The sequence below is a fragment of the Vombatus ursinus genome, unplaced genomic scaffold (genome assembly GCF_900497805.2).
Source record: "Vombatus ursinus unplaced genomic scaffold, bare-nosed wombat genome assembly UNPS02014894.1, whole genome shotgun sequence".
In the NCBI taxonomy this organism is placed as follows: Eukaryota; Metazoa; Chordata; class Mammalia; order Diprotodontia; family Vombatidae; genus Vombatus; species Vombatus ursinus.
Genome location: NW_020954672.1, coordinates 4,680,108 through 4,698,075, shown reverse-complemented (window position 1 = coordinate 4,698,075; position 17,968 = coordinate 4,680,108). Strand labels below are relative to the sequence as shown.

The following is a 17,968-nucleotide window of genomic DNA, read 5'->3' as shown; positions in this document are numbered from 1 at the left end:
AATGGTGCTGATTGCTGCTTTCTGACATCATTGCATTCATCATTCTGCCTCTGAACAAGTGGTGGTTCCTTCCCAAAGATAGATGATGGAGTTGAGGATTGGGAGGGGGGAAAGTTCTCAGTCCCTGGAAAAGAGAGAGCCAAGGATCCTTCGCTCACTCATTCCAACTTGCCTCGTTCACCATCTTAGGAAGGAGAAGGCTTCTATTCTGAGGCATACACATTGCTTTCCTTGGTTCAGGATAACCGGGAAGTCCCTTTGTGGTTCTGTCTTCCCTAGTGACTCCAGACATTTGGGGCCAATGGCAGATGTTTCCCTTCTACTTTCAAGGGGAAATGCCAAAGAAAAATTTTGCTCTCAGACCCACTAGTGCCCCAATGAAGATTTTGAGAAAGGCACATCCTCAGATCTTCCTTTCTGAATTTATGAGCATAGGGTTTGATCGAGGGGCCTCTGAGACCACTGTTCATCCTTGAATCATCACAGTGATTTAAGAACAGAAATTGCCTCAAACTAGATATGGAAGAGAGCCTTGAAAGCTGTCTTGTTAGATATTTCATTGATCTAATTACCTCCTGTGTAGGACTAAAGTGATCATCAACAGGAAATCTGACAATCACTGATAGTCACCATGGGTACCACTCTAGAGGAAGGTCATAAACGTGCAATCTTTATCCCAGCTATGTGGGGCTTCCCACAACCTTTCTTGATCTTCTTATGAGTGATTTGGAATTGACAGGCTGCAATATATGGATCTCCTAACTTGGGGAATGGTACATGTATGTAAGTATAAGCATGCATATGTCTGTGTATGTATATGTGTACATGTGAGCTTATGTGTATTCCTGCCTTAACTAGCTTGCCTAGTTTCCCTCATTCTGTTGCCAGAAAAGTGAGTCAGCCTCAAACCCAGTCATTTGCTCGTCAGATGTCTCCTTCAGAACTCCAGAGCTGCCTATCTTCTTACCTCTCTACCCATGGCCTCAGCAGTCCACTGCAACAAGGTTTGCTGAGGAAAAATCTGGGTTGTCCTTGTCAGCACTCCAGGGAGCATCCCTCATGAATAGACATGTTTTCAGGCTTTAGTTTTTTAATTTTAAAAACTGCATGAGGAGACAGATCAGGATGTGGTTCCTTCTCTCATTCACCTTTTTCCATCTCTTCTCCTGCTATCCCACCCCTATGTCAATTTATCTCACATATAAACTGACTGTCAGTCCAAACTAAGAGCTTCCTCTAACTCCACGTCCCTTAGGGAAAATGACTGAGCAGGAATGAGACAGCATTTTGCTTCAGTCATCCCTAGGAACAGAGGAGCTAACCCCAGCACAGGCCCATCCCCAACCCCCACCCCCCCAGGTCTTACTCAGTAGTTCAGTCAATGGGATTGGTGGACAGAATGAGTTCCTCTGCTGGGCCAGGTTCCAGAGGATTATTGGGCTTGCTACGAGGTGTTTGAACCTGGGTGCCCCTCCGGGTGCTGGAAATCTCTGAGCCAGTGCCCTCAAGCAACTTGGCTACAAAACCAACACCAGCTGAGCGGAGTAGGCCACCACCAGCACAGGCATACAGTATAGGGTTCAGGCTGCTACTCAGGAAGGCTAGGGCAATAAGAATGTTTCGAGCCAAGTTCAGCTTCTGCCCTGCTGATCCCTCCCCTATTTTATGCCCACCCAAGGCCCTGGCAGCCTCTCCCAGGTTCACAACATGGTAGGGCAGCCAGAAGGCAGTAAAGGTCAAAATGATCAATACCACCAAGCGTCCAGTGCGGCGACTCCGGCGGAATCTAGTGGCCCGCAGCCGCCGCCCAATGTCTGAGTAGCTGCCCACGATTGCCACAAAGGGCAGCACGAAGCCTGTGATGGACTCAAATAGCAAATGGAAGGCTGTGTGGCCAAGGGTAGAGTAGCACGTTTCACATATCACTCTGCCTTGTGTCACTGTACGCACCTGCCGGTACACTATAACAGGCACTGCCAAGAAGGCAGAAACCACCCAGATGCCTACCAAGACTCTCCAGGCGGCTGACTTGGTTCGAAATTTCTGAGAGAGGAAAGGGCGAGCTACAGCCAGGGAACGATCGAGGCTCATCACTGTGATGAGGAGGATGCTGGCATACATGCTGACTCCACAGATGTAGTGGCAGAGGCGACATCCAGCCAGACCAAAGGACCAGGTACCACCGGCCAGGGTGTGAAGGAAAAAAGGTGCAGTAAGCAGCACAGCCAGATCAGCCACTGCCAGGTTCAGGACCAAAAGGGCAGTGACAGAGCGATGTCGCATTTGGGCCAGGATACTCCACACCACGAAGCTATTTCCAGGGAGTCCCAACACCAGGGCCAGTGAGAGCAGTATGATAGAGAGGGACCGGATAAACAGGAGGCTGGATAGAATGGGTGCAGGCTGGGCTGTGGTGTTGGTAGCCATTGGGAAGACCTGGATGATGAGTTCAGGAAAGATAGGAAAGACTAGGCATAGGACAAAGGGAGAACTTCCTGCCAGCCTTCACCTTTGTCTGGGGTGCACCCACCTCATAAGGACCATTAGCCAAGTGCTCAGTACCTGACAGGCTTTCCCTACCCTGTGAGGCAGCATCTCTGAAATCCTTTCATGTTCTAGTATCAGGATTTTCCAAGCCTGCTTTTCAGGGGGTTGTCCTACCCTGCTCCACCCATTCCCACCCCACCCTTTAGCCACCTTAGAAGAGAGATGGACCAATTTCCTAACTGGGCCATAGGGCTTCCTGCCCACAGAGCCAAATTGCTAAATTTGCAGTAGTTGCATTTCCACACCTCTATAATCTTTCTTCCCTTCAGAAAGAGGCTGAGTCTCAGAATAAAATGGAGTTAGCTCTTCCCCAGCCCTGTCTTGTAAACAGTTCCCCCATTCTCCTGTCTCCTCTCATACTTCTCTCCTGTGGGGATGACTTACTGTAGCCTTAGAGCTGACTGTCCAATTCTCTCACCATGCTACCCTCTTCATCCCCAACACCCCCAGTTTTCTGATTGTCTCTCATCCCATTTCCCCTTTTCTCCTACATCCCTCTCCCCTAATTCTTCCCTCTGATATCTGAGATGCTACCAGAATGGGAAGGTTGGGGGTACTGAGTGAATCCAAATATTTCTCATTTTAAGTCCTCTCTCTCACAAACTAGACCTTGTTTCCTTCATCCCCACCCACCGTCTTGGACACTTACCTTCTTTACCAGAAGTTGGAGCCCTGGCTGGCCCAGGGTTTGGATGCTACTGTCTTGTCAGTCAGTGGGGAAGGAAGTGTTGGGGCAGCAAGGGTGGAGAAGGGGGAGGGGGCAGGAGGAGGATGGGAGAAGAACCCTTCTGAGGGGTGGTGCTTAATGCTATTTCCTACATCTAAGCAAGAAATAGCCCCTTGTGATCCAAAGAAGCAAGTAAGGAGGGAAAAAAGGTCAGGGTGGGTGGGGCCAGATGTGATGGGAAATGAGAAATAGGGAAAGGGGAGGGGAGGTAGAGGTTCAGCTCTTAGGATCATGTCTGAACACATCTAGGGTTGGTGCCTGGGAAGTATTAAGGAGGTGAGTAAAGTTTGGGGAGCATGGTTTCCTTACAACAGTATTTGGTTTTGATTTTTCATTGGGGTATGGCAAGTGTGAGTTACCTGGAGAACTAAATTTCATCTCCCTTTCTCTTCCTCAATGTAAGTGTTTTCCATCCTTCTTTTCTGGTCTCCATCTTGACTCATCCCTATAGCATCACAGCAGCATAAAATTCTAGCTAGAAGGTGACCTGGTTCAACCCACTCATTTTAAATTTCCAACAGGTCAGCCAAGGACAAGGCTGGGAAAACCCAGAACCTTTCCCCTCTCCAGTCCATTAGGTTGAGGACTAAGGGATTGGTTGATGTTAAGGCAATCTCAGGATTTGGATCCGTTCCTGTTCACAACTTAGGTGGACTGAGGCTCCCAAACCAAAACTAACCAAGATTCATCTTAAAGTCATTCCACATTCCCGCAGCAGAGACTAGCCCCATTCTACTTTCCTTGGTTTGGAGGGGAATGCTCATCTGCCCCATCATTCTCCCTTAATGCTGATGTATATGCTCTTGTAGATTCTCAGTCACAATTTTAGATCTAGACATTTGGGGGCTTAGCTAAGGGGTGCAAAACTAGGAAGCAACATAGCATAACAGAAAGAGCACTGGAATTGCTTTCAGAAGACCTGGGTTCAAGTCTCTCTCTGACAATTCCTAGCTGTGTGGCTGTACGTAGTTTGTGTAACCTCTCTGAGCTTCAGTTTCCTCAGCTATAAAATGGTGATAATGTATGTATTCCTTACCTGACAGAATTATTGTAATGAAGGCACTTTATAAACTTCATTATATTTTGTAAAAGTTATTAACTCCATCATTTGGCAGCCTCCCTCCATTCTTCCACATAGATCTGCCCCACAAAAGAAATGAAAGAGGTATAGACTTTGAGTAGGAGCTTACTACGTGTTTGTTAAGAAGAGTTGAGACTGGGGGGCAGCTAGATGTCGAAGTGGATAGAGTACTGGCCCTGGAGTCAGGAGTACCTGAGTTCCAATCCATCCTTAGACACATGATACTCACTAGCTATGTGACCCTGGGCAAATCACTTAACCCCAATTGCCTGGGGTGGGGGGAAGAGTTGAGACTGAGACCCAACGGACAAAAGGGAAGGTGGAATTGGCCTACCACATCACAGGCAGTTAGATGACACAATGCTGGATTTAGAGTCAGGAAGACCTGAGTTCAACAGGTCTTCAAATCTAGTTCAAATCTAGCCTCCAACACTTACCATATAAGCTGTGTAACCCCGGGTAAGGCACTTAATTTCCTTTGGCTTCAGTTTCCTCATCTGTAAAATGGGAATAATAATAGCACCTACCTTTCAGGGTTGTTAGGAGGATAAGAAGAGATGATATTTGCAAAGTACTTTGCTAACCTTAAAGCCCCATCTAAATATCATTACTGTGACAAGGATGGAAAGATGGAAAGCATCCCAAAGAAGATTCTGGGTGAGACATACCACCAAATGCCACCTTGCGCATACCTTTGCATCAAGGTAATAGGATCATCAGAGTGAAGGGGAGTCTCCTTCATTTGGAGAGCTTCCCATTTGGAGCAACTGTCCCTTTGTCCCAGAGGTTACTCTATGTGAAAGAGGACTTTCTTTCATCTGACCATGAACCTTCCTGCTGTAGTTTCAGCAACTCGCTTCCTCTTGTTCCATTCTCTGAAAAGATGCAGGAAGTAATGATGACTACTGGGTAATTTTACCCTCCCCCAGCTATCTGTTATATTACTGGGGGAGTGGGGGTAGAATGACCAAATAACTGTCAGGCAGAGGATATGAAGAAAAACTTTGGACTAAAACCACAAGGATTGAGGTCCAATGTGAAAATTTTCAAACAATGAGAGATACAGTATAGGAGATGTGAAATGTGAGAGTGAGAGTATGTAAATTCTCCATTTCAGAGATCTTGAAGAAGAGTTGAGTCCCATCTGTCTGGGCTGGGGAAGTAACTATCTCATTCAGAACCAAACAACTTCTAAAATAGCCAGTCAATAAAGAGAGTGTAGTTTTCGTAGGATTATAGGCTTGAGAGATCATCTGGCCCAACCCTCTCATTTTACAGATAGAAAAAACAAAGACACAAAGTGACTGTCACAGAAACAAAGTGACTATCAGACAGATAGTCAAAAAAGACATCCCTCCGACCTTCCTTTCAACTCTTCTTTCCTCCTCATCAACAAGGACTAGACACAGAATACTCTATCGCCTTTCAACTCTCAGTATTTTAGAGCACCATATTCCAGTCTAAGCATCTGAACAATTCATATGTCATGATTTTTTCATGTCACATTAATATCCACAGCATGCTAAAATTGCTTGGGTTTCCTCCTTTCCCTTTGCCAAACTTTAACCAAAGAGTAGTCACTGAGATTGAGATGGGAGGGAAGACTCTAGGGTATATTTATACACACACACACACATACAAATACATATACATGTATGTATGTATATAATGTGTGTGAATGTGTATGTATGTATGTGTGCATGTTACTGCTGCCTACATGGATAGATACATGCATAGACAGCAAATTCCTTTCTTCTTCCCTTTTCCCTCCACCCTTTCTCCTGGCAAATTCACAAGTATAAGTCATCCTAGGTAGATCTAAGGAAAAGGACTACATTTCCCACAAGACGCCATGACTCAAGGATGGGTCTAATTGAAGATTCTAAGACTTCAGTTCCTGTGATACTGTCTGCCTACAGCACAGGATGATTTCTTTAGGAGACACAAACTCAAAGAATAAAGGGGAGCCATGTAGGAACATGGTCATGTCAAGAAGCCATGGAGTGCCAGAAGGGGGACAGCAGCAATTCAGGCTTCTAAAGGCAAACTGAAAGAAAAGTAGTAAGAGATCTCTATGGTGCATGAAAGGATATACCAAACCTTTGGTTTGGTTGTACCAAAGATGATGCTGTGCCTTCCCCACCCCAGAGCACATGTCCTAGAAAAGATTGCTTTCCTCCCTATTTCTTGGGAATGAGGCCCTAATCTTTTACTAATTACTCAAGTCCCAGCTCTTACTATGGTTCCTGGAACATTAGGAAGTTAAGTAATTTTTTAGTCATATTCAATTCTCTGTAACCCCATTTGCGATTTTCTTGGAAGAGATTCTGGAGTGGTTTGCCATTTCCTTCTTCAGCTCATTTTACAGATGAGGTAACCGAGGCAAACAGGGTCAAGTGACTTGCACAGGATCACACAATTAGTAAGTGTCTGAGGTCAGATTTGAACTCAGGAAGATGAGTCTTTCTATACGCCACCTAGATTCCCCTTCTGGAGCATAGAAAGAGCTTAATAAATGCTTGTTGACTGATTGGTTTTGTTGTTCAATCGTTTCAGCCATGTCTGACTCTTCATTATCCCATTTTTGGAGTTTTCTTGGCAAGATCCTGGAGTGGTTTGCCATTTCCTTTTCCAGTTCATTTTGCAGATGAGGAGACTGAAGCAAACAGGGCTAAATGACTTGTCCAGAATCACACAGCTAGTAAGCGTCTGAGGTCACATTTGAACTCAGGAAGAGGAGTCTTTCTGACTCCAGGCCTGGCAGTCTATTCACTACGCCACCTAGTGCCCCAAACTTTCATTGCATTGGCCCAGAATAGAACCCGCGTCAGCTGCTTTGAAGGCAGCTATGCTCATCACCATACCACCAACGCTGGTTTTACTTTAAAGCTACTATTTTACTAATTTTTGGGCCCCAATTAGATGTTCTACTTTTTATTATGTATGTCCATCGTCTGTTCTTCTAGCTTGGTGGGACTTAAGTTTAGTTAGCCTTAAAAGTTCCCATACAAGATAGGTGGAGCAAAATTATTAAGCAAATTTATAATGAATAATTAAACAAAATTAAACACACTTATTCAAAGTACCCTCCATTGAACCCAGTAATCTGGTTAAATCCAGAGTAGAATGGCACTTGGTTTACATAAATTTAGAAGACCTAGATATAGGAGATCTACGGATGACAAGTGAGAAAGAGTAGCTAGGAAAGCCTAAGGGAAGGGAAGGAAAATGCCAGGAAAGGAAGCAGCATTTGCCCTCTTTAAACTGACCCCAAATCTTGTTTTGGTGAAGACATGAGGGCCAATTCACCCTTTGCTCCTCTATTCTCTTTTCTCTATTCTCCTTCCAAGTCCTTTGCCCTGCCTATACCCTTATTCCAACGGCATATCTTGTCTCAGTGCCAACCCTGGTGGATGTCAGGTACATGGATATGTACTGGGGATCTGGGGAAAGGAGAGGGCATCAGGTTGAGGAGAGAGGCTCAGAGGCTTTTCATCTGAATTGAAACACAGTTATCTGTACACCCTAATCAAGATTTAAAAACTGTACTCCTAAGACATGACCTAAATACTTTCAGCTTTGTTTGTGACAAGCAATATAACTTCCCTTGATAGATCCACTACTTCATCCCTTTACCCACAGAGATGACAAACTTTGCATGCCTTCCATCTTGTATGAGCCTGGTTCATGCTTTTCTAGAAATCTAGGGATTCACCATTTTGAAGACCTTCCTCAGATTCTTTTAATATCTCAGTGAACACTTGGGCTGTCCATCTGTCGTCTCTTTTTTGTGTGTGCGTGATATGACCAGGATACTTCTTTTCCAAGTTATAGCAGTCCTCCTTGTCTTCCCTACCACTTCTTAAAAAAAAAAAATCTGTTGCTAGTAATATGTTGCACCTGTTAATACAAACTGTGTTCTTTTCATTGACTTTTGGGTTCCTTATCATTTTGATTCTTCTGAGATTATGATGTACAATATCGAAACAACAGGAGGCATGGTCAGACCTGTGCTTTAGGAGTCATTACCCAGTAGTCATCATTACTTCCTGCATCTTTTCAGTTTGAAAGCTGAGAAGAGGATGGATTGAATAGGGAGAAGACACAATGCAAGGTCTTGAACATAGTAGCCCTAAATAAATGTTGAATTGAATTGATTAGGCAAATATTGGTATTAAAGGGAGAAATTTTTGTGGCAAGAAGAAGTTTGAGATCATTGTGACAGATAAGTCACATTTGGGCAATACCTCAAAAAATGCCTACGTAGTGAGGAATTTTGCTTTTTTTGTTTTCGCAATAGTGGAGGCAGGGAGAGGGAGGGAGAAAGGGTTGGATCTTCATTTTAAAAAAAAAGTTTTAATGCAAAAAGAATACTCCACCTTGGAGGGAAGAATTTTCTGGTACTAAAAAGAATGTATATGATCTTGCACCTCCTTGAGTCGCTCCCTAGGTGGCTGTCTACTCCCAACTCTTGTGAGGGAATTTCCCAGACTAAGATGGCCCAACCCTAGCCTGACCACGTGAAGGAGGAGAAAAGAGGGGAGACCTTTAAAATACCCTTGCATTTTTATATTGGCTGGAAAAAAAATTCAAATAACATGCAGAAAGTTATACCAATGGCTATCTATTGTATTTACAATCTACACCTCTGGTACTGTTGGTCAACATAGCTGAGCACATGCATAAAAGTAAGCCACACACAACAAATCCTGCTCCCTGAGTTTAGTGGGCCTGGGGCGGATCCCACCTTTAGGATTGCACAGTAATCTCATCACAGGTCTCTAGGCCGGTAAGAAGTTCAGGCAGGAGTAGAGGGATAGTACCCCTGGATTCCGGGGGAGAAACGTTCAAACACGTATAGGGAGCTAGTAGGAGAAGAGGTGTTGGAGAAATAATGGGAAAGGAGGCACAGGACTTCAACTTTTACAATCTGAGCTGCCCTCCTGAACTCCGCCACCCGGGTCCCCATTCCCTCGTCCCTGCCCTGCCCCTCCCAGGTGCCTAGTAGCTCGAAGTTCCATGGTCCCCTCATGGGAACGACCTCCCCCTCTTGTCTCCCCGGAGCCTTCGAAGATTCGGGTGAGGAAGCGGGGTCCAGCCCGGGGCAAAAGGTCCCCGGCAGCAAAGACGTAGAGAATGGGGTTGACGCTGGAGCTGAAGAAAGCCAAAGCTGTGGCCCCAGCCCTGGCCGCCTGGCCTGCCCCTCCGAGCCGCGCCAGGGACCCAGTGGAAGGTGCCAAAGCGGCCGCTGCTTGCAGCAAGTTGACAGAGTGGTAGGGAGCCCAGAGTAAGCCGAAAGCCAGCACGATGGCGCTCACTAGACGGCCGGCTCGCACGCCCTGCCTCCGGGCGCCCCAGCGCCCGCTCCGCAACCGGGCCAGAGTCACTCCATAGCAGCCCAGTACCAACCCGAAGGGTAGCACGAAAGCAGTCAGGGTTTCCAGGACCAGGTGGGCTGCGGCCTCGGCAGGTGAGGAGTGGCACAGCTGGCACACTCGTCCTCCCCACAGATGTCGGTAGGTGGCTGCGGGAAGCGCCAGGAGCAAGGCAGCTAACCAGACTCCAAGCAGCAGGCGTCCGGCTAGCGTCGGGCTGCGCAGGGTAGGAGCCAGGAAAGGACGGGTGACGGCCAGGCAGCGCTGCAGGCTGAGCAGGGCGGTGAGCATGACACTGGCGTACATACTGACCGCGCACACGTAGTACACGGCTTTGCAGCCCACGGGGCCCAGGGGCCAAGCCTGGCCAGCCAGAAAAGCCACGAACAGTGGGGTGAGCAGCAGGACCGCGCCGTCGGCCAGGGCCAGATGCAGCACTAGGGTGGCCGCCAGGGGCCTTCCCCGAGCTGGCCTCCAGCCCACCAGGCTCCACACCACGAAGCTGTTGCCGGGCAGCCCCAGCAGAGCGGCCAGCAGCAAGAACACAGTGCCGGTGGCCCGCGAGGCTGGGGAGCTCAGCAGAGTCTCATTGCCCGGGGGCCGGAGGCAGAACAGCGTCATCCTGGGAGGAGGGGAGGAAGGTAGAGTGGAAAAAATGGGGACTGTATGGAAGAGATCGGGAGTGCCAGGATTTGGAACAAACATCTCCCCTCTTATTCTTCTTGCCCCAGTGCCACCCTTCTCCACCCTTAGGGCACTTCTCCCTTGGAATTCAGGGGTCTCCCACCCTCAAATCTCTTTGGTGACTTCAGCCCCTAGGACCAACCCGGCCCATAGCCTCCAGCCCTTTCCCACTTTCCACTCTTTCTCGTTTCCTCTCCTAGAAGCCAAGTGTTCTGTTCTCAGCCCTTCCTTTCAGCACACCACCCAAGCCTTGGGCACAGAGATTCATGCTCCCTTCTGAGAGTCCAAGCGTCCTGTGCCTTCCACAAGCCCAGCCAGACTCCCGGGTCACAGGAGATTTGCCCCCTTCCCCACTCCTCTGCTCAGCCCCTCCCTCTAAATCCAAGCCCCCTCCGCTGGGGAAGGTGGGGAGGAGTATGCAGTGGAAGAGCGAGCGAACTGGGACTCACCCGGCGGAGAGAGCAATGCTGGGGGGCGAAGCTAGATGACCCCAGAAAAAGAGCGAAAGGTGACCAAGGGGGACTGCTCAGGTGGCCAGTCACGTACTAGGTTGGTCAGGTTCTCTGGGGCTGGGACAGGTGGGAGTTGGGGAAGTACGGGTGGAGCTCATCCCTGAGCCTATCCTGCTGCCCCTCCCTACCTTGAACTCCAGCGAGTCTAGGCCTGAAAAAGAGGGCTCCGCCTCCCCCAGGAAACAGGATGAACTGAGGGGGTGCCGATAAAGTTCCTTGGTCAGGGATGTGTGAAGAGAGTGTCTCATTCCTCGTCCTCCCCACTGTCTCCCCAATGACCGAATTTCTGCCTCCTCTTCTCTCCCCGCCCCCATCCATACCTCCGTGCATTCCTAAGTTTTTACATCTCCCTTCAGTGTGAGGAGAGGTGGGGGAGGGAAGAAAGACAGAAAAGAGAATCCGAATCCATTCTTCTATTGTGGCCTCCTAATCTTGGCCTCCTGTCTTCCCATGCCACTGTTCTCCAGTTCCCTGTCGGTGGCCTGCCTCCCAACCTCTAGTTTTCCATATCCGGCTCTTGTCAAATCAAGCAATTCAGTTCAATTCAATCGACATTTACTGGGTGTCTGCCATCTATCTACAAGCCTTTGTGTTATAGTTTGTGAAAGATATTTTAAAAGGGTGTAAAGCATGGTCCCTGGCCTCAAGGAGTTTAAAAATCTATGTGAAACAAGACATACACATGTCAACAAATAATAACAGACCTGATTGTTAAGTGTCCTCCGGAATGGGAAGGGCTTTGAGAAGGTAGTCCTTGAATTAGACTTTGAAGAGTGGGTAGGATTTAGATAAAGTAGAGAGGAGGGGGACAGCATACGTGGAATGGGATAGTGAGCAAATAGAAGGGACAATGAGCAATCTAGTTTGACATTTATGTTAGAAAATTTAAGACCAGAGATTCAATTCAACATTCATCAAGGGCCTGTGTGGTAGTGTCTAGGGGAAATGGACAGAGAATTCCTAGGTCTCTCTCAGGTCATAAGATTTAACTAGTGCAACACCCTTATGTTCTAAATGAGGAAACAAGGCCCCCCAAAAAGTTAAGTGACTTGGCCAAGGTCATGTGTGGTAAGCAGAATAGCTGGGATTTGAATCCAGGTCTCTTGATGAAGACTCATCTTCCTGAGTTCAAATCTGCTTTCAGATACTTACTAGCTGTGTGACCCTAGGCAAGTCACTTAACCATGTTTGCTTCAGTTTCTTCATCTGCAAAATGAGCTGGAGGAGGAAATGGCAAACCAGTCTGGTATCTTTGCCCAGAAAACACCAAATGAGGTTGGACGAGACTGAAAAAAGACTTAACAACAAATCGCTTATATTGCCCAAGTCTGTAAACTTCTCAAATTGCAGACCTCGTTTCCCCATCCCACTTTTCCTTGAAAAGTGTAGTTTTTTAGCTTTTCCAGCAGATGGAAGCAAACCCTACAACAAACAATGGACCATTAGTGGGGAAGAGTAGGTTGTGGGCCCAGCAGAAAATATCCCTAGAAATGACTTCCAAAGAAACAGACAGATAAGCACCAAATCGCTACGTTCCCTTTTCCCAATTGCCTCTTACTCTCAGTAGTCCCCCCCCTCCCATTTTTGACTCAAAAACATCAAGGTCCCACCAGACCTGGTTCCTCCACCAACTCCCCCCCAGGCCCCTCCCTTTTCTCTTCCCCCAAGTCCCAGCCCTCTTGGACTTTGACCTACTTCCTATCCAGGCCAGGGGGCCAGAGTCCGACCCTGACTCATTCTCCACAACGTCTTCTGGTGCTTAAACCCCAGGTCAGGTCACAGAAATCAACAACTCTGCTGAGAGACAGACCAAGCCTCAATTCTGAACCAGACATTCAAGAGACGAGTCTCCGAGAGAAAACTGTAGGAGAGTTCTACCACCACCTCATCTGATCATGGAATACAACAAGGCCAAGGGCTATATCTCAGCCTTGAACCCTACTTCCCTGCTCAGGTAAGTCCTTTCCTTTTATCCCCTCTCTTCTCGCACCCACCCCCCAACATCAGGCTAGGCTGGACTATGGGCTAGACAGAAATATAGCCCCGTGTATGCTCCCAGGCACACCATCCAGACAATCCCATCCATGTCACAGTGAAAAGTGTTTCTCCCACCCAGCACCACCTCTTCCCACTTCCTATTTCTATAGTGGTTATACTCTCCCTTCACCTACTCCCTCAAGTTGTCCATCTACCCACTATGATATTTTCACCTTTTCTTTTCTTTTCTAAGACTGTCTCTAAACTCTCCCACTTCCCCCTCTCCTCCAACCTGTTTTCTCTCAATACTTGTGGCCCTCCTCCTTATGCCCTGCATTGATCATTTCTGACATTTTCCCCCTGACTCCCAGGTCAGTATCCAGTGTGGGTTCTGAGTTTGGTCGTCGGGTCTGGGCTTCAGGTCCTCCTCCCCAGCGTCCTTTCCGTATCTGTGACCATAAACGGTCCACTCGAAAAGGTCTGACAGCTGCCACCCGCCAAGAGCTGCTTGACAAAGTGAGTGGGGCCTGAACACCTGTCTTCTCAGCCATAAATCTGGGTCCTTTAGCCAAAGAATGGTGAGAACATGAGAGAGTATAGTAAAAAGGATTCAGATATACAAATATACTATACATTACAGAGAGATGATGAATTTAGGGTGCAGAATGAGACATACATGTTTTATGTACTGGCATAGGATGTTTGCTTTGCTTAATAATGTATATTTGTTACAAGAAATTTGCTTTTTTTTCCCTCCAGTGGGGTGGGGAGTAGAAGGGAGAGAAGATAAATTTATTTTTGTTTTTTTACTTGCATGAACTTTCAACTTTCATTATATTATAAGTTTTACCACAAATCAGGAGTAATCTTTAATTATATGTAATGCAAAAACAAAACATCAATAAAACTGAAAATAGAAAAAATATATTAATAAAAGTAGAATTTAGAAAGATTTTTAAAAGACAGTGTGAAAGTAATGGAGCATGAAACCCTGGCAGGAGAGGGTGTAGACTTTTCTTACCTTAAGTTTAAAAATCAATCAAATAACCAATAAACATTTATTAAGCAACTATGTGCCAGATGATGCTGACATTGTATTGGGGGAGGGAAGCAGGGAGGGAAGAGACAACATATAAATATATAAGAATACAGAATAAATACGCAATAAATATGATAGTTAATACAAGTTAGGGAAGGTACTAGCAGTTGGCAGGATCAGGAAAGGCTTCACGTAGATAGAAGTTGCTGCTTGAACTGAGTCTTGAAGTGAAGGTGAAGAGGGGTTGCGTTGCAGACATGGAAGATGACCAGCAAAAGCACAGCAACCTGAGGTTGATCCGTACTGTGTGAGGGACTAAGAAAAATCCACTTTGGCTGGACTATTAAGAATAGGAAGGGAAATAATGTATAGTGAGGCTGAAAAGATAGGCTGGGACCCTCTTGTAAAGGATTTTAAAAGTATTATCTCATTTCCCCTCCTTTTGTGTTATACCCTAGGTGGCTACCTAGTTTCGGCTCTTATAAGGGATTTTCCCAAGCTGAGATAGTTCAACCCCAACCTTTTAGTGTGGCATTTATAGTCAAATGAAAGAGTTTATATTTTGTCCTAGAGACGCTAGGAAGCCCCTGGTTTATTGAGTACGGGAGTAATATAGTCTGATCTATACTTAAAGAAAATCACTTTTGTCATCTGTGTGGTAGATGGATTGGAGCAAGGAGACACTTGAGGCAAGGAGGTCAATTAGGAGTCTATTACAGGGGCAGCTGGGTGGCGCAGTGGATAGAGCACAGGCCCAGGAGTCTGGACCTGAGTTCAAATCCTGCCTCAGACACATAACACTCACTAGCTGTGTGACTCTGGGCAAGTCACCAATTGCCTCACCCAAAAAACAAAAAGGGTCTATTACAGTAGTCCAGCAGAGAGGTGATGTAGGCCTAAACTAAGGTATAAGGAGTGAGGAGATGGATACAAGAAGTGTTGAGGTAGAAATATAGAGATATGGCAGCTGCTTGAATATGTAGGGTGAGGGAGAATGAGTCAAGGATGACAGCCAAGGTTACAAGACTGGTGGTGTACTTAATAGAAATAGGAAAATTTGGTAAGAGAGGTAAGTCTGTGGGGGTGGAGTGGAGGAAATAAAGAGTTCTATGTTGAGTTTGAAATGTGTATGGGACATCCAGTTTGAAATGGCAATTGGTGAATCATTTGCACAGATAATTAAACTTATGGGAGCTAATGAGGTGAGAGAGAGAGAGAGAAAAGAGGAGAGAGAAGAAAGGGGAGAGAAGAAAAGAGAGAAAGAAAAGAAGAGAGAAAGGGAAGAGGGGAGAAAGAGGACAGACAGACAGACAGAGACAGAGAGAGACAGAGAGAGTGCAACCACGACAAAACCTTGGGGTATAAGCCACAATTAGGAGACTGATGATGAGCCCGCAAAGGAGAACCAGGAGTGAGCAGTCACTAAAACCCAGCAAAAGTATCTAGGAGGAAAAGGTGCTTAACAGTATCAAACGCTGCAAAGAGGTCAAGAAAATTGAATATGCCATCAGATTTGGCAATCAGAACTTCAGTGACTTTGGAGAGAGGTTTCAGTTGAGTAACAAGGTTGGAAGCCAGGTTGCAAAGAAGAACCTAAAGCAAGAGATACTATTGCCATGAATAGATTTAGAGCTGAAATAGATATCAGAGACTCCATATTTTATAGATGAAGAAACAAATCAGAAAGGTCTTGTCTAAAGTCATGTAGATCTTAAGGAGCAGAGTCTAAACTTGAACCCAGATCCTTTGGCTCTCAACCAAGAGCTCTTCAACTGTACTGTGTTGCTTCTTCAAACTGAATTAGGGACTACCATGCCTGTTGTTGTTCAGTTGTGTCCAAGTCTTTGTGACCCCATTTGGGGTTTTCTTGGCAAAGATACTGGGGTGGTTTGTCATTTCCTTCTCCAGCTCATTTTACAGGTGGGGAACTGCAGCAAACAGGGTTAAGTGACTTGACCAGGGTCATACAGTTAGCAAGTGTCTGAGGCCAGGAGTTGAACTCAGGTCTTTCTGACTCCAGGCCCTTTGTGTTACCTATCTGCCTCTATCATGCTCAGCGGCAGGTAAATAGACAAGGTAACTTCTAGAGCAATGGTGTCAAACTCAAATAAAAAACGGGTCACTAAATCATTCATAAATAATAAGGATGCCTGCTGTCCACCTACTGACTTAGAAAACTTCATATTAACAGTATCTATGTTCTATTGTATTGTTTTGTTAACTATTTCCCAGTGACATTTTAATCTGGTTTAGACAGCATTTGAGAGTATTGTAGCCAGCAGATTTCGTATTTGACTCCTCTGCTCTAAAGGGATTGACCATCTCTTGGTACTGTCAGACTGCAAGCTATCAGTGGAGGGGTGTGTGTGTGTGATAGGAGAGTAAATGTCAGAGGCAGGGACCGTTAAAAGCAGGGAAAGCCAGGAAATGCACATGCTCTTGCTGGTAAGAGAAAACAGAAACACTATTGATTCCAGGTTACTCCTTGGCAGAGCTTTGCAGGGGGGAGGTAGAAAGAACCACAGAACAGCACACGGAAGAAGTAAAGGAGGGAGCTCTGGGTAGGGGATAGGGTGTGTCCTCAGGGTGGCTGGGGATGAAGGCTGGAAACAGGAGCCAAAGAAAGGAATAGCACAGAAAAAGGAATGAAGAGGTAGAGAAAAAGCAATACCAGTTTTTAAGACTGGATGGGATTCAGGATGGGAAAAGAGACTAGCCAATAGATGACAAAGGATGTTGAAGATAGGAGTGCCTGACAGTATCTTCTTCTCTACCTCCTTACTTGGATAGGCACTTGAGACCTTGCTGCTGAGTGGCGTGCTAACGCTGGTGCTAGAGGAGGATGGGACAAGTGTGGAGAGTGAAGAATTCTTTCAGATGCTGGAGGATGATACCAGCCTGATGGTCCTGGAGGAAGGACAGAACTGGAGCCCTGTCAGAGTGAGTGTTCCCCACAAGGATGTTGCATCACCTGACAAATGCAGTCACTCCTACAATCCCCCCATCTTGCTAGGCCCTCCTATCCCTGATGGGAAAGCCTACTATCTGCTACTCTATCTGCTTCTGAGGGGAAGTTCAGCAATTCATGTATGGGAGGAAGGCAAGGGAAAGAGTTGTGGGGAACTAGACAATCTGAAAGGGCCCCCATATGGAACTTCAAGGGATTGTACATCCAGCCAAGGGCAGTTTGTTGGGATTTGGGGCGGTTAGGTTTTATTGATCATAATGGTACCCTTCTAGAGCGGGGTGCTCTCATATGGCCTGGGCCGGGAGAAGCCAAAGCACAGCAAGGACATTGCCAGCATCACATTTGACGTGTATAAGCAGAATCCCAGGGACCTCTTTGGAAGCCTCAACGTCAAGGCCACGTTTTATGGGCTGTACTCCATGAGTTGCGATTTTCAAGGACTTGGTCCCAAGAAGGTGCTCAGGTCAGTGAACAACACTCTAGATCCTCTTCACCCTTAAGACTGGCCAGTGGCACTGCCACTCCTGTCCCCCACCCCCCTCTGACTTCCTTCCCTTTGACTTCTCTATTTAGAGAGCTCCTTCGGTGGACTTCCACGATCCTGCATGGCCTGGGAAACATGCTACTAAGTGTTGCATCCACCCTTCGCCACGCAGTAGAAGGTGCCGAGCAGTGGCAGCGTCAACGCCGGCTCCGTACCTACTAAATACTCTGCCCCATCCTCAGTCTCAAGATGGATTTAGCATGGAACAGAGAGGACATGGTCTCATTTGCACCTACTGCTAAACTGGACAAACTCTCCACTAATATTCATACCTAATATTCTCTATTCAACCCTGGTTCCTAGGAAGGTGCCACACCCATCATCCCCAGCTACAGTAGCCACCACTGACAAAGAGGCTATATTCTAAATCACTTACCAACTCTTCTCCCTATCCCTGAGCATCCCCAGACCTGATGACGAGTCCTCCCTGTATGTCCCCAAAGGACTCCATTTCTCTTTTCCTTTTAATGCTGCCACCTCCCCCCTCCCAGGGGGTAGGGGAAAAAAAAATGAC

At 46.6% G+C, this 17,968-nt stretch overlaps 3 protein-coding genes across 6 annotated transcripts; 1 reads left to right on the top strand and 2 right to left on the bottom strand.

Annotated features, from left to right (window-relative positions):
• Positions 1-1,313: 1,313 nt before the first annotated feature.
• Positions 1,314-10,927, bottom strand: LTB4R (leukotriene B4 receptor). Of its 3 annotated transcripts, XM_027843101.1 has the most exons (3): positions 10,864-10,927; positions 4,793-4,852; positions 1,314-2,436 (listed from the first exon to the last, which is right to left on the bottom strand). In XM_027843101.1, exons 2-3 carry the CDS (start codon positions 4,850-4,852, stop codon positions 1,375-1,377), a joined length of 1,122 nt encoding a protein of 373 aa, XP_027698902.1. In that variant the 5' UTR covers positions 10,864-10,927; the 3' UTR covers positions 1,314-1,374. The 3 variants fall into 3 exon arrangements, with proteins under 3 accessions (XP_027698902.1, XP_027698904.1, XP_027698903.1); XM_027843103.1 differs by lacking the exons at positions 4,793-4,852; positions 10,864-10,927 and adding an exon at positions 3,634-3,667; XM_027843102.1 differs by lacking the exons at positions 4,793-4,852; positions 10,864-10,927 and adding an exon at positions 3,197-3,339.
• Positions 3,525-17,870, top strand: CIDEB (cell death inducing DFFA like effector b). Of its 2 annotated transcripts, XM_027843106.1 has the most exons (6): positions 3,525-3,550; positions 12,697-12,880; positions 13,275-13,419; positions 16,733-16,882; positions 17,183-17,373; positions 17,484-17,870. In XM_027843106.1, the coding sequence occupies exons 2-6, from the start codon at positions 12,822-12,824 to the stop codon at positions 17,614-17,616; spliced, it is 678 nt and encodes a 225-aa protein (XP_027698907.1). In that variant the 5' UTR covers positions 3,525-3,550; positions 12,697-12,821; the 3' UTR covers positions 17,617-17,870. The 2 variants fall into 2 exon arrangements, with proteins under 2 accessions (XP_027698907.1, XP_027698906.1); XM_027843105.1 differs by lacking the exon at positions 3,525-3,550 and having other exon boundaries at positions 12,627-12,880.
• Positions 8,960-10,947, bottom strand: LTB4R2 (leukotriene B4 receptor 2). The gene is made up of 2 exons (XM_027843100.1): positions 10,864-10,947; positions 8,960-10,352 (listed from the first exon to the last, which is right to left on the bottom strand). Exon 2 carries the CDS (start codon positions 10,349-10,351, stop codon positions 9,272-9,274), a length of 1,080 nt encoding a protein of 359 aa, XP_027698901.1. The 5' UTR covers position 10,352; positions 10,864-10,947; the 3' UTR covers positions 8,960-9,271.
• Positions 17,871-17,968: the final 98 nt, after the last annotated feature.